Genomic DNA, 14,881 nt, shown 5'->3' on the forward strand with positions numbered 1-14,881 from the left:
TTAATATGTCATAATATTTTCAACATTATAATTGAGCATACAACAAGCTTTCAAATTATCCAGTTTCTAGGAAATGAAGCCACCTTGCATTTGAATTAAAAGAAATTTCCTCCATAATACTGACTGGCTCTTTGGGACAGTGCAAATTAAAAAAAGAGCTTGAAGTACGTATAAAATAATTTTCATTGGAAATTTAGAATTGCACGTTAATGTCTTCAATAATCCAAAACAAAGACCTTACCCGAAAGAAGTGAATAAAACGGCAAAAAGAAAACCTACCATCCTCCAGCAGTTTAATAATACTCAGCAATCAAGACTTGGACGAATTAGCACATACAAGATCCTATGATTGCTGTTTTGTACAACTAATATGCGCCTAGTTGTTATCGGTATATTTTTTTTTCACTCTTTGTAACATACCATGGAAAGGAAAAAGAAGTTATGTTGTTCTGCTTTTTTATCTTAATGGAGAACGGGAATCTCGTCCATCTTTGTGCGACGTCGAGGAATGGCGGCGAATCGCGGTACGATGTAGCAGAGGAGACCCGAGAGAGTGAGAATGACCACCAGCATGACGGACATACAGATGATAACGGAATAGAAGAGGGCGCTATTACCGCTTGACCACGGCTGGACTTCATTTTTGCCCTGGACCTCCGGCTTGTGTACATTCACCATTTCTGCAGGTTGCAAATCCAGAGAGAAATGTTAAATATTTCTCGACTCAGCGACTGCTTAAACTTGGTGCACTCTATTTTCCCATAATCTATTTAAACGACAAGTATGGTTTGAACCCAAATGTGCTTGAACAGGGAAAAAACAGCAGCAAGATCGTGAAGAGCTAAAGGACACATAATCATGCTACGTCAAATTCATTCTTTCACCTTCACAAACTTTTAGAAAGATCGTAACAAGACATTCACAATTCCAACAAAGTAAGGACCTGAACGTGTCACAGTAACAGAATCTATGTGAGCACTTGAGCACATGAAGCTTTTCCCAACACGAACACCTAGGAAAGGGAACAAATGGAACGACGGACTTGACCACGCGCGTTTCTCCAATGTGAAGACTTAGTATTGGTGCAATTGGTCAGAAATATTCTGGATACTTGTCGCCCTTAACACAGGTAATGGCTTGTGAAAGTTCTTAATTGCAAAAACAGATCTAAAGCTGGAATGTCAAGTAATACCCCTTTCAGGTAATCGTGGATGCGGATAATAGGAGCAATAAGTCGTAAAATTTGATTACATGAACGGGAGAGGAGTAAAAAAGTGCGCATTATTTTGACGCTGCTATTATGCGCATTATTGGAGCATGAGGAGTAGATCAAGAATACATGAACGCGTTTTACGACTTATGCGCACTAACATTCCACAGTTCGGTCAAAGGTCACTCGATTTCCCGAACAACCGCTCATTGCTGAGCTTGAGCGAGAGCTGTGCATACACGCGAGTATATATCACCGGAAACATTACGTCATTATAGAGGCGTGCCGAGTAACCATGACAAATACTCCCGTCTTTCGCACCGTTATATGAACGGGCGCTCGTATAAGTAGTGCGCACTTCATGGGATATTATGAACGCGATTTTGATTATTTCATCCGCATTATTTGGATGCGGATAATTGAACCGCGATTACCTGAAAGGGGTATAATAGTCTTTTCTTCTTGCGATTGCCTATGTGTACTCAAGTCTGATTTTGAAAATCAATGAATTTAAGCATCGGTGAATTTTATGCAAGGAATGATGAATTTAAGCATCGGTTTTTGTTCTTGTTGATGATTTGTGTATGTTTGTGTATTTCTTTTGACATTCTTATATTTGTCTCTATGTGTTTTCATTGTATGAATTTATTGTTTGACTTTATGTCGACTGGAAATAAGCTTGAATTGAATTGAATTGAATTTACGTTCCAAAGGACACTTTCCTTCGACCCGTCTGACATCACAAATGATTTAGCGGAGGGTCTTCAAGTTCATTTACGAGCATGTATACATCTCTCACCGTTTTCACAGAGGTTTCCGTAAAATCCAGCCGGGCATCTACAAGAAGCCGTGGCCGTAGCGTCGTCCAGTAGACACATTCCACCGTTCTCACAGGGACAAATGTCTGCGAGGAGGGAGGGGGGATAAAAAATGTCAAAGTTTAGTGTTTTTTTTTCTTTTTAAATGACAAGATTATACCGACTCTACGATTAAATCGAGGGTTTGTATAATCAAATTGAATATTTCTAGGCAGAATTGTGAAAATAATCGCCACAATACCACGCAACGTAAGCCAAGGTTGAGTATTTAAAGTTCGCCCTGCAAACTACAAATGCAATGTACCCCCAAAGTTGCAAGGTTTTGGAATCGGCCAATGTTAGAAGGTTGCCGTATATTTTGTTCACATAAAATGTAAAACATCTTTTCTTTATATTTTCACCCCATGTTGGTTTTCCTGAAAGCATGCTATTACGGTGTGCAAACCTGGGTCTGTTGTGTTTTTTAATGCAGTTCGAACCTTACGCTTGACTGGATCTAAATTCTGTTGCCGATTTTATTCATTTTTCTCAAAAATATTAATAGATCCTTATCAAAAATCATACATCCTTAGCAAGCATAGTGTCTTATAAATCACACACACACATACTTACAGACATTAACAGGGAATATTTTTTTTTGTCTGGGAATTGAACAAGGAATTTGAAGAAACATCTTCTACTAACTCATCATATCGCTCAATACATTCCCTTCTGCTTGTAATTGAACGGATACAGTAAAAATAAATGCGAAGAAAGTTTCTGCTTACCACTCAGGTCTAGGAATTCGGTATCCCTCCGCCTCCTGCTGGCGATACACAGGTACTGGGATGGGATGTAGAAGCACTGCTCAGAGGGGGAACATGGGTTGCTGGAACATGGGTTGGCACCCACTGAAAAGAGGAGGGGGAGAAGGTGGTTATTGAGTATTACGGAGGGGGAGGGGGTGGTGATCACATTACGTCATTGCCATCCACATCCATCCAAGTCATACCCCGCTCTGGACATTTCTCCCTTTTATTTCAGCACAAGATGTATTGGACTGCCCGACATTCATGATATTACGGACGTGAAGCTTCACATCTTTCCACAAATCACTTAATATCGTTTTATAATGCTAATGCACAACAGAAGAAAAACTTTTCTCCCGAAATGGGGAAAAAGAGAGGATCCCTCGGCAATATCTGAGAATGTGGAAGCATCGTTCTCTTTAATATGTGACCGTGCACCTCAAAACGAACATAAAGTCGCACACAGATTTTGCGTGAGGACTGAAAATAAGTGAAATGGGCCAACCTAGCCGAACTTGACTTTTCCATATTTTCTGAAAGAGCGGGTCTTCTTTTACATAATGCTAAAATTTGGTATCATAAACCGGGCAGGAAAGTGTGTTTTTTTAGCAGTTTATCTCGAAAATTTTTGGTAGAATAGTGATTAGGTGTGCCTTTAGAATCCCTTTTTCATATCTGAAAATCTTGTCCACACTCTTCACTTTCAACTCTAATAACTTTTGAAAGGATAGTGCTACTGCTTTGAAAGTTGGCATTAATTATGGACAGAATGTGTTAATGAGGCATGCTTAATTTCAGTTTAATTTGATAATCCCTTCATTGTTGTTACTCTGGTAGTTTACTTCCTGTTTTTTGTCCCATTCATTGCACAGCCAGCACGGTTTGGTAAAGATTAAGCGCTTGAATAGACACTGTACTTCAGAGCCTCTTTTCTCAGTTCACACTTTTCCTGAGTTTGTGCTTTCTTTCCAATATCTAGATAGGTTAGGAGAGTCCATTTGATTTGAGTTATATATAATTTTAAAGCTTAAAGTCTGCTCTATCAGAATATGGTCTTAACTAAAAATTCATGTCTGGCGACTTTTTGTCTGTTTTGAGGTGCAGAGCCACATATAACTTTGACAACTCGATCAAAAGAAAGCGATTATCTTATGTAAATGCAATGGATGCTAACTTGCAGATCTGGAAGTGTAGAGAGCTAGCAAGATTAGTTAATCTTTTTTCCGTGTCATTCACATCGTATGAACACTGCCCTTCTATATTTTCATTTAATTTCATAATAAAACCGGAAGTGCAGATATTTAGTCAAGATGTAAACATGGTAAAGATGCACAAACCTTGAACACTGATGGTGAACGCACAGGTAGCTGACAGGCCCTCGTCATCAGTGAACGTGTAGGAAATGGTGTGCGTGCCGACAGCGAAGACATCTCCCGGCTGGTTGGTCGACGACGTCGAGAACGAGCCGGAGTCGTCCGTGGCCGTGGGCGGGCTGTAGTTCACGGCAATGCTGTCGCCGCCGGGGGCGGTGAAGTACACCTGCCCGTCGGTGGGGCAGAAGGTGACGACGGGGGCGGTGTTGGTGCTCGAGGGCTGCACAACGATGTTGAAGCTGCACTCGGCTGTGTTGCCGGCGGCGTCCACGGCCGTGTAGGTCACCAGAGTACTACCGACGGGGAAAGAGGAGCCGGAGGGGAAGTTGCTGGAGACGGTGGGTGTGCCCACGTTGTCGGTGGCGGTGGGCGGGACCCACGTGACGACTGCGAAGGAGGCTCCCGAGGCAGCGGTCTGGACGATGTCCGTGGGGCAGTTGGACAGGACGGGTGGAGTCACGTCAACTGGAGAGACGGCTGAAGACAAAACGGGGCAAAGTAGTTCAGATTGGGTTCAACATGGTATCACCTAATAAAAACACCTGTTAGTATTTACTCGACAGATTTCGTCTGGACTTTCAAAAGGTTATTTTCTTTGTGATTATTTCAATCTGAAACATCTTTCGGCGACGGCGATTTAATACCACGACTGTCCATCAATAAGTCACCACTATCATTATCTCGTACTCACACACCAATCTATGTTTAAAAAAAAAGTGCACCAGGACAGTAACTCCTCATGTTCACTGCTGGGAATATCACCGCAGTATTTGGATTTCACAGTACAAACGTGTCCATTTTTTTTTTTGTCCATCAGTACATTAAAACAGTTTACCGAGGGTATCCCCGAATATTTTGTCTAAAGCATTGATCCACTGCACCAACTGGCAAAAGTAATGGGCTAACAATCAAAGATCTACGCAACAAACAGCCAAGAACAATTACACGCAAGACGTAACGAGCACAATTCAATCCTTACTCGACACAGTGACGAAGAATGAGCAGACGGCCTGGTTTCCGCTGCCGTCAGTGGCGGTGTAGACCACCTGGGTGGTACCGACGCTGAAGGCATCGCCGGGGCTGCGGGTAGAGGTGACGGTCACAACGCCAGAGTTGTCGGTGGCGGTGGGCGCGGTCCACGAGACGAGGGCCTCGGTCACGCCTGTGGTCACCTGAACGCTGACGTCAGCCGGGCAGTTCGCAAAGACCGGTGGTGTGGAGTCTCCAGTAGCTACAATTGAAATTCACGACACCCAAGTTTATGTGGTTGTGATTCTCACCATTGATATAACCTCGAACAATGTGTGACAATGAAATGGCAAATCTATCTTGAAATATCTGATAAAACGAACAATACAAACGCATTCGCATTTCATTGAAAAACAAGTATATATTTAAGTGTTGCCAAAACAAAACTAGAAATGTCGCTATGGCGACTGGTATGCCTCCGCCATAATGCATGATTCTCCTAATAGGTCTAGATAGTCCATGTGGACAATGTGTGATTACATTTTCACAAAACTGGCAAAATATTGAAATGACAAGTTTGTCAGAAATGTGTTGAATGTTCACCTTCCTTGAACTTGGTTTAATTGGATGAATAGGAGAGCATGTATTTGGGGATTTAAGGACTTTAACTTGACTTTGACCCATTCATACATTTATGCATTGAGTAATTTTCATGGTACCGGTATGGAGAAAAAGTGCAATTTCTGTACTGAATAGTAAATTGTTACCATGTTCATCTGGCCTTAGACCCTACAATTCATAAGATAATCACTTTCAGGTAGAACATGCATAGATATGCAGTAGGTTTCACGATAAATTGAGCCACTTCCGAGATATGGAGGAAAAAGTTAGTTCAGCACTTTCACTTGATCTTTGACCTTTTGACCTTTGAGGCAATAAAAAAAGAAAAAGAAAAAAAAACTCTCCAGAGAATTTCTATTAGGTTACACATGCATACACCAAGTGTAAAAAAAACAAGGAAAAGTAGAAATTACGCAGTGCGTAACATATGTCCCCGCCGGAAGTAGCATTTTGTAACAAAATGTGCAATATAGGTAAAAAATCAAGGTCAAAGGTCAAAATTCTGTGTAGAAGTTTTGAAGCCCTCACCTAGTGCCATCACATAAAGCAAATGGAATCGAAATTGGGTTAGAAATGGCGAAGGAGTAGCATTTTGTAGCCAATGTACAATATAGGTCAAAAATCAAGGTCAAAGGTCAAAGAAGACAAAGGTCAAAATTCTGTGTAGAAGTTTTGAAGCCCTCACCTAGTGCTATCACATAAAGCAAACGGAATCGAAATCGGGTTAGAAATGGCGAAGGAGTAGCATTCTGTAGCAAAATGCACAATATAGGTCAAAAATCAAGGTCAAAGGTCAAAGACGTCAAAGGTCAAAATTCTGTGTAGAAGTTTTGAAGCCCTCAACTAGTGCCATCATATAAAGCAAACGGAATCGAAATCGGGTTAAAAATGGCGAAGGAGTAGCATTTCGTAGCAAAATGTACAATATAGGTCAAAAATCAAGGTCAAAGGTCAAAGAAGTCAAAGGTCAAAATTCTGTGTAGAAGTTTTGAAGCCCTCACCTAGTGCCATCACATAAAGCAAACGGAATCGAAATCGGGTTAGAAATGGCGAAGGAGTAGCATTTTGTAGCAAAATGTACAATATAGGTCAAAAAATCAAGGTCAAAGGTCAAAGAAGTCAAAGGTCAAAATTCTGTGTAGAAGTTTTGAAGCCCTCACCTAGCGCCATCACATAAAGCAAACGGAATCGAAATCGGGTTAGAAATGGCGAAGGAGTAGCATTTTGTAGCAAAATGTACAATATAGGTCAAAGGTCAAGATCAAAGGTCACGACTGAAATTCTGTGTAGAAGTTTCAAAGCTCCCATGTAGTGCTATCATATAAAGCAAACAGAATCAAAATTGGCTCATAAATGACAGAGAAGTAGCAAATTGAAGATTTTGATCACACACGGACGCACACACGGACACACGGACACACGGACACACGGACGGACGGACGGACAGACGGACGGACACACGGACACACACACGTACGGAGCCCGTTTCATAGTCCCCTGCTCGAACTCGTTCGGCGGGGACAAAAATACTAATCCTGCTGGCATTGCATGAACATGAGGGAAATAGTAAAATTTTGAAGTGTTGCACTTGACCTTTGACCCCTGACCTTTGACCCCATGAACCCTACATTCTCTAGATAATCACTGCCAGTCAGTACATGTATATATACTATGTTCCATGAAGATACCTTGAACAATTTTCCAATTTACAGAGAAAAAAAAGAAGTTTTAATACTTTTACTCGACCTTTTGACCTTTGACCTTTGACCTCATGACCCAAACTTTCACCAGAGAATCTAAATTGGGTAATACATGTATACACTAAGTTTCAAGAAAATATCTTCAGGCATTGCGTAGATATGGTGGAAATAGTGAAATTTTATGTATTTGACCTTGACCTTTTGACCTTTGACCTTGAGCACATGCACCCAAAAGTTGATAGGCACAACTTCACCCCCTAATACACATACATGCCAAGTTTCATCAGGATACCTCAACAGCTATTGATAGTTACCTTGTCCACAAAATTCATTACGGACGGACGGAAAGACGGACGGAAGGACGGACGGACGGACGGACGGACGGACGGACGGAAGGACGGACGGACGGACGGACGGACAACCCGAAAACATAATGCCTCCGGCACCACTTCGTGGCGGAGGCATAAAAATGGGAGGTGCCTTTGACTTGTCCTTGATGAATTTTTATCAAGTTGGAGTATGCTTTCTGAATGCCACAATTTCAAAAGATGTTGCCCATTGATAATGTTAGAACTCCGTGCATTGTGCTTCCGCAGGTTTACAAGAAAAGACAATGATTCTAACTAGCTACCCGAGAAACAGTTCACTAGTCGCAGAGTTACAGTTAGAAAAACACAGAATCACAAATTCGATATATAAAATACAGTGTCTCACCCGACACGGAGACGACAAACGAACACGTGGCCGAGTTGCCGTACGAATCGGTGGCCGTGTACGTCACAGCTGTGGCGCCCAGTGGGAAAGCGTCGCCGGAGTTGAAGTTGCTGGAAATGCTGACGGTACCGAAGTTGTCCGTGGCAGTGGGAGCGGTCCAGGTCGCCGTGCCGCTGGTGGCACCGAAGCCAACCACGACGGTCTGGTCAGAGGGGCAGTTGGCAAAGACAGGAGCCTCGGTGTCGCCTGGAAGGAGAACATTGTTGGAAGAGAAAAAATTGCTGTAATTTTGTAAGAGTATTTTTCAGTTATTCATGTAATCCCCTTACAGTGGAAAAAATACATTGAAAAGAAATCAGAATGATAATGAAATAAAGACGCAACAAGAAGATACGATATATATAATTTGTTCAAAAGAACCAAGATATGTCGATATTATACACCGAATATCATGTGATCAAATATTTTAACCACCTTAATCTGAAAGGAAATGGGAATAATCTTTTTACCAAAACTTGGATTGGATTAAGATCTACAATGTTTCTTGTGTATTTTCCCCTGAATCAAAGACTTCCTCATTATAGCATTCTGCATAGAATGACTGGTGTTAGTAAATTATTATTATTATTTTTTTTTTTTGCAATGGGACTATATAACACACAACAGTGTACGTTTTGTTCGAGCTCCACAGAAACAATTGCACATTTGTTTTGGGAATGTGATGTTACCTCAAAGGTGTATTGCTCAAGTACAGGAAATTATATTAAAGAATCAAATTCTAATTACTACAAGTGCTTTTATACTTGGTTCTACTGAAAACCCAAGGTGTTACAACGTGGTTTATTTGTATGCAAAATACTTTATATTTTCTGTTAGAAATAACATAAATCATTACATTTTAGCCAATTTTATTAACTTTTAAATCAGGCAAAGAAAGTAGATGAATAAATGTCTTAAATAACTAAAGGTTGTGTATGTAATATCAATTGGAATCATATTTATATTAGCTAGACGTTTTGAAGCTGCCCGTCAATTTTGTACAATTTGTCTTCTCATGTATTGCTTTTTTTTAAAATCCCCAGAATAGGTTCAAAGACTGTAAATGTTAAAGTCACACTCGATCCAGTATTTCCGACTGGGGTAAAATTCATATTTTTTCGTGTAAATTTATTCTGTTGACAAAGCCAAAATATGTTCATGTTTAATTTTGTTCAAGCGCTTCTTAATCAACTTAGCATTTAATTCTTGAAATGTCCGGCATTAGAAACATTCTTGCTAGGCGTAAAGATTTTCATATTTTGTGCATTAAGGGGTAACTTCCGCCCTTTATTTCTTTATGTTTTATATGCAAAATACTACATTTTTAGTAAGTTTTAAAATTAAGACATGCAAGTTGTCTTAGATTTCCTTTCAGAAAATATTATGAATTTCCAAAAATTATTTTGAATTAGAAGGAATTATTCATATGAATCAGAACATTTCCTGTAATATAAATGGCACACAAGGCACTGGAATGTTTATTGGATATTGGATGTTTTTTTAATGTTACTTTCTAACTTTTACCATCATTTTTTGTACTATGTAATTTCAAGTACTTACTTTGAGAAATACAAGTATATTTTTTCTTCTGGGGAGAAGGAAAATATCACCTATGAACTTCTGTCAGGATTTGTATATCAATATTATGTGATATTACATCCAATATTAATTGGAATCATATTCATATTAGACTGTTTTTAGCTGTTTGACAAATTGATTATCCGTTTTATGTATATGTTTGATAATGATGTGACATTGTTTTGTTATCTGAATGTTGATAAATGAATATTTTTGTGGAAAGAAGAGGAAAATTCTGCAGTAAAACATTCGGACCGGCTACGAATCGATTCCCTTGAAAACCCTGGGGACAGAACACTGACCCCAGGGAGGAAGCCAAGGATGCCGGTCCAACTTGCCGGGGGGGGGGGGTGGTGAACTTCTGCGACCCGGAGAAGTTCGCCAAGGCTGGATTTGAGGGTCACTTCCATCAGGCCCTCAAATACAAGGTGGCGGTGGGGATCCACTCGAAGAAGGCGACGAAGTTCACCGCGGGCAGTGTGATGCCTATGTCCGTATCCTGCAACACCCTCGGGTTGTTGCAGTGAGCGAAGTGGGCTTCGATCTATCGATGCCCAGGAACCCGGAGGAAGGGGGGGGGGGCACCAAGAGGACCTATTTAAGCGGATCCTCTCTCTCTAGGACACCATCGGATACGTGCTTGTCATGCACCTACGGGGAAGTGCTGAGGACACCTTTAGCACGGTGCTCCACTGGCTGGCTCTCCGCCTGTTACGGCAGAAGATACTAGCCGTTCCAAAGAATGCATCTCCACTGCTTCGGTGGGAACATCATCCTCATCCTCGACTGGCGCCGGACCTCAACGTTTATTTTGGGATCACCGGCCTGGTCCAAATTTTCGGGAATGTCCAGGAGGCTGTGCGGGCCATCCTTTGCAATCGATTGTTTCTAGAAACGGACTCTCCTCACCTGAAACCTCATGCGGACATGTGGTATAACGCCCCACTCTTTGTCGGCGATGTGGTGGCAGATATCCGTGGGGTGGCCCTGCCGACCCTGCTGGCGGAGACGTTCGCCACCGCCTCTATGGCCAGTACATGCCATCTATCTGACCATTGTAAATATGTAATATATGTATATATCTGTAGTTGTAAGTACACATATGTAAAATGTTATCATTAATTTCTGTTAAGTTTACAGAATTTAGTTTAACAGGCGCATATGATACGAGAAAGTTTGTGGTGTCTGTCACCGCCCACACTGGAAATGTTTCCGTCTCCCTCCATTTGATTCCCCTCCGGTTTATTCTTCTTTTGGTTAACTCTGCTTCCTTCAAGAAGCTAAAGATCATAAGCAAGAAACTTACGGACTACGGAGATGTCGAAGGAACACGTAGCCGCATTTCCGCTCGGGTCGGTGGCCGTGTAGGTAACGGTAGTCGTGCCGACGGGGAAGACGCTCTGATCCGGGCTCACCTGGACGTTCACGCTGCCAGAGTTGTCGGTTGCGGTGGGCACTTGCCAAACGGCAGAGGCGCTCGATGCCGAGGCCTCGACGACGATGACCTGAGATGACGGGCAGTTATCGAAGACGGGACTGACGTTGTCTGTAACGACTGTTTGGAGTGAAAAGGACGGATTGAATGAACACCGATTTAGACCGTCACTTCGACAACTTTGAATGACAATTTTACATCTCTTTTGGAGTACAATCAATTATCTTATGCCCGGCCTTGAGAACTTCATGTGCACTGTCTCTTCATTTTAGGAATCAACTTTTTTCATTCGCCTGCATTGATGACAGTTCTTGGCAAGACACTTATTTTGGTGTTATGTTTAATACCGCCAGAGCATGCGGTGCTTGGCGAATTGAGACCGGGCATCACCGGGTAATGTTTCCACATCTCACTATGCTTGCTGGAAAGAATGACTATTGCCTTGAAAAGAATTAAAATGAATAAAATCTTTGTGCTTCCTATCACACACACACACAAATCAAAATCAAAATGAATAAAATCTCTGCGCTCCTTACCACCGCCTGACGAGACAACCACATTGAAGGAGCAGGTGGAGTAGTATCCGGCGGCGTCGATGAAGGTGTAGGTGACGGCCGTGGTTCCCACGGGGAAAGTATCACCTGGAGAATAGTTGTTCCTGACGGTAACTGGCTGAGAGGCGTCGGTGGCGGTTGGTTCCACCCAGCTAGCGGCTGCGCTGGACGAGCCACCGGAGACGGAGACGCTGACGTCGGAGGGGCAGCCGGAGACGACCGGTGCATCGGTATCGCTACCATCTGCAATGATTTTTGACAAAAATTGAATACAATTATTCTAAGATAGCTTCGGAAGATTTCCGCAGTGATCAAAGCACCTTCAGTGACACAAACGATAAAAGAAACGTGTTAACTTTTTCAACAGAAGTCCCTTCCTGGCATATGTAATATAGGTCAAGCAGAGAATACAACTCGGCCCCTTCACCGTCAGTAGTGGACCTATACACCTTAGCAATGGCGAATCCTCACTCATCTCCTTTTCTTCAGCCCTCCAACAGCTCCTCCTTGCCATGTTATTTTGTTTTATATGTCTCAGTTTATAGAGCCCTTTTTGCTCTCCAAAATTTTCGCCTCAATATCGGCTCTACGGACTTGCAACAGCTCCAGGGCCGTCTACAAGAGGCTAGTACATGGTAGATTGTAGGCTTCATAAATATAATAGAGGTCACATCTCTATAAATCAGACTAAAAGAACACGGAGGCCCCTCACCATTAGAAACTTCCCGAGTTACCCTTCCTAGCGGAGGTCTTCGGGGATAACAACTACAAGGTACTACAAGGTAGTCTGGCATTATAAGGCATCCCTGTTTGAACACAACATCAATTGCATTTTTGAGGCGGTGGGCGAGGAGATTTTTAATCTGCGTGATATACCAATACTCACCAGTGACAACAATGTCGAATGTACACTCGCTGGTGTCACCGTTGACATCTGCGTACTCGTATGTGAAAGTGTACGTGCCCAGCCTGAAGTATGCCGCCGTGTATCCGGGCGAGGTTACTGTGGTAACGGGGCCAAGGGAGGATGTTGCCGTCGGCTCGTCCCAAGTGACGTAGGCGTAGGTACCGAAAGGCAGCGAGGTGGGGATGGCTACGGGACAATTGTCGATGACTGGTCCGCCAGCCACCACCACGTCCACTGTAAGGACCAAAAAGAATTATAAAAAAAGTTTGACCATTTAGTAAAGGTTTCGATATTGAATTGGGTATTTCAATGAATAAAGAAAGCACGCTTGGTAGATAATCTAATAATTGCAATGTAGGGAGCAGTTGAAATCTTTCCGACCACACCCTCACATCCAAGAGTGGCGTGTTCAGATAGATTACATTTAAGTAATTCAGTCACTGTATAGCAACAGTAGCTGGACTACCGTCAGACTAATCAGCAGATACTGCAGTGACCAGGGGAAACCAGATGCACAACAAACGGTGGATTACAATTAATATTAAACAGTTATATACACCGAAATTAAATTTTAGGGTCATTAGTACGAGTTGTTCACGAGGGAAGCACAAAACATGATAAACATGATATGTGGACAGCTCTAGCCACATTGACTCTACTGACGAAGCCCATGTCCAACTGTTAACTCTTCATGTGCCACGTTCGCATGTCCCACTCAGTCGACGGCGTGCCGACTTCGCATATTCTGCTCAAACGCACAAATCCGCTTAAACCGATCGATAAATCGCCAAATCCCGCGGTACAATGAAAGCTTTTCTCGCGCTTTTGTTCCTTTTACATACAGCTTGCATTCTATGTGGTGATTGACTGCAAGCGGTGTTCCCAACTAGTTCTGCGTGTAAATTCTAAGTTTCTGTCACCGTTTCATGTGCAAAAGTCATGCCTCTACAGTAATGTAGCAACTGTCATTCAAGAGAAAAAAAACAGAAGTAGATTTGTCATACAATTGTATCAAAGCAAAGCTTGCCATTCCTCTTCAACTTTGCTTACTATTACGTTCCTTAACAGAAATTAGTAGAAGTTATATAGATTGGAAAAACATAATTCTTTCTCAAAGCATGACTACCTTCGTGTCTCAGAATAACGTGGCACACAGGGGGTTTCCACCATGGCAATAAAGAGTTAAAAACGGCAATAGTAATCATAGTTTGGTGTTGTGATTTCTAAAAAGGCCTACAATAATAACCTGAAGTTTGTTATAAAAACACATATTTTTCGTGCTCATTGAAAGTCGTCACCAAGCATCACAAAGCATACTACAGTGCTCACAATTACGCCGACGTCAACCACATCTACTTTGTTTTCTTCTGTAATGATCGCTCCTTACAACTGCACTACCACTGTGGTAAAGGGGGGGGGGGGGTGCTTACAAGTATTGGCACTGTCCAAAGTTGCAGGGCTGCTACCGAAGCCATTGAAAGCCTGGACGGTGACGAAGTAGAGAGTGGACGGAGCGAGACCGCTGAAGGTGTAGCTGGTCGCATCGCCAGCCAGGGTTGCCGTCTGCTGGTTAGCAGCGGTCGTCGTGCCAGCGCCGACGTTGTACCCAGACACGTCACCAGAGGGCGCCGTAAAGGAAACAGTGATGGCGTTTGAGGAAGGTGTGAGGGCGACGTTGCTCACGGAAGCCGGGGCCTGTCCGGTCTCTGATTTTGATATCAAAGACGAAGAAAGTTATGTGTGAGTTCAAACACTTTTTTCCCTTTACGTCTCTTACAAGGAGATGCTACTTATGTATTACCATTTAATCTGTTCTCAACGACCGTCACAGATATCAACAACAAAGTGACCAGCAGTTATTCAAAAAGTAACGAGTACGATTTGAATCATGTACAATAATTGTATGAAATCTGCCCAATAAAAATTGGCATGCATTTCTCATCTCAAAATATGAAATCAGGAAGAGAGGTGGAAGAAAGAGTAGAGCGAACGTAGGTTATATTTCTTTTTGTTTCTGTACAGACGGAGAAATGAAAGACGAACAGTTCGTGTGTCCCTCTTGCAACTTTGAAAATTAGATTCTTTATCGTAAGCTGGTTTATTGTAAGAAGTAATAAAATCAGACTGCTCCTCAGGGTAATGGAACTGGAAGCTTCTTGATGATAGAGGTGAATA

The 14,881-nt window shown here is 42.2% G+C and overlaps 1 protein-coding gene across 1 annotated transcript in view; it reads right to left on the reverse strand.

The window, feature by feature from the left end:
- Positions 1–14,881, reverse strand: part of LOC139734808 (uncharacterized) — a 66,749-nt gene continuing 51,868 nt past the window's right edge. The window contains 10 exon segments of the mRNA XM_071645594.1: positions 1–680; positions 2,010–2,114; positions 2,796–2,918; positions 4,154–4,666; positions 5,169–5,420; positions 8,194–8,439; positions 11,117–11,365; positions 11,782–12,042; positions 12,686–12,940; positions 14,137–14,412. Of these exon segments, the coding sequence (XP_071501695.1) occupies positions 463–680; positions 2,010–2,114; positions 2,796–2,918; positions 4,154–4,666; positions 5,169–5,420; positions 8,194–8,439; positions 11,117–11,365; positions 11,782–12,042; positions 12,686–12,940; positions 14,137–14,412 (2,498 nt within the window). The 3' untranslated portion in view covers positions 1–462.

This window comes from Diadema antillarum, unplaced genomic scaffold (genome assembly GCF_040938485.1).
Source record: "Diadema antillarum isolate AM-2024a unplaced genomic scaffold, OU_Dant_1.0 seq00000547_RagTag, whole genome shotgun sequence".
Classification (NCBI taxonomy): Eukaryota; Metazoa; Echinodermata; class Echinoidea; order Diadematoida; family Diadematidae; genus Diadema; species Diadema antillarum.